This window comes from Atta colombica, unplaced genomic scaffold (assembly GCF_001594045.1).
Source record: "Atta colombica isolate Treedump-2 unplaced genomic scaffold, Acol1.0 scaffold88, whole genome shotgun sequence".
NCBI classification, from domain to species: Eukaryota; Metazoa; Arthropoda; class Insecta; order Hymenoptera; family Formicidae; genus Atta; species Atta colombica.
Genome location: NW_017259581.1, coordinates 2627186 through 2628194, shown reverse-complemented (window position 1 = coordinate 2628194; position 1009 = coordinate 2627186). Strand labels below are relative to the sequence as shown.

General features: G+C 33.2%; 1 protein-coding gene across 1 annotated transcript in view; it reads left to right on the top strand.

Annotated features, from left to right (window-relative positions):
* The window catches only part of LOC108693097 (juvenile hormone epoxide hydrolase 1-like), a 5019-nt gene extending 4032 nt beyond the window's left edge, over window positions 1-987 (top strand). The window contains exons 5-7 of the mRNA XM_018201797.1: window positions 37-218; window positions 355-595; window positions 668-987. Of these exons, the coding sequence (XP_018057286.1) occupies window positions 37-218; window positions 355-595; window positions 668-926 (682 nt within the window). The 3' untranslated portion in view covers window positions 927-987. The remainder of the gene's footprint in view (window positions 1-36; window positions 219-354; window positions 596-667) is intronic.
* The last annotated feature ends 22 nt before the right edge of the window (window positions 988-1009 follow it).

Below are 1009 nucleotides of genomic sequence, written 5' to 3'. Positions count from 1 at the left end.
ATATATATATAATTATATATGTTGTGCAAATTGCAGCGTTTTGGGTTTGCATTCCAATTTGTGCTTAGTGCTCAATAAATGGACCATACTGAAAAAAGCATTGACTCTTTTGAAAAAATCGTTTTTGTCTTGGGAAAAAACTAAAAAAAAAACTGGTTTTTCAATTCTTGGAGAATTTGGATATTTTTATATTCAAGCTACGAAGCCGGATACAGTTGGTACGCGACGTATTTATATCATACAATTACGCAAAAAAACCGTACATTTATATTCTATTACTTGAATGTATAAGAAGATTTTGCGCATATTTAACGAATGAAAATCTAGTATCTTTCAAAGCGTTGTGTGTTTTAGGGGTCGGTCTAAACGACTCGCCTGCAGGTTTGGCGGCGTACATCATTGAAAAATTTTCAACCGGTACAAATCCGTCTTACAAATATAGAGCAGATGGTGGATTTCTAGAGAAATATACATACGACGAGTTAATTGATAATCTGATGATCTATTGGATATCAAATAGCATTACTACAGCCATGAGAATATACGCTGAACACTGTACCAAGTCGAATAGATCCTTGGAGAAGATCTTGAAATCGTATGTAATTGTTATTGCAAGTTGTTATTGCAATGTATAAATGTTAAATATTAAGTGTCTTTTTTTTTATAGTACACCGATAAAGGTTCCTAGCGCTTGTGTACAGTTCCCTTACGAAATCATGACTCAAAGTCCAAACGACCTGAGAACACGATTCATAAATCTTTTACGAGTTACCAAAATGCCTCGAGGAGGTCATTTCGCGGCATTTGAAGAGCCGGAGTTACTCGCAAATGATATATGGATTTCTATTGATAAGATGGAAGAGTGGAACAAAAAGCATAGGGAAACAGTAATTTGTCAACAAGAAGAGGATAAACGTAATTTCTAAATGAAAAAAGTTGCACAAACATTATTCGAAAGTGAAATGACGAAGAAATGATTAATTTTTATAAAGTCTATATATATTTATTT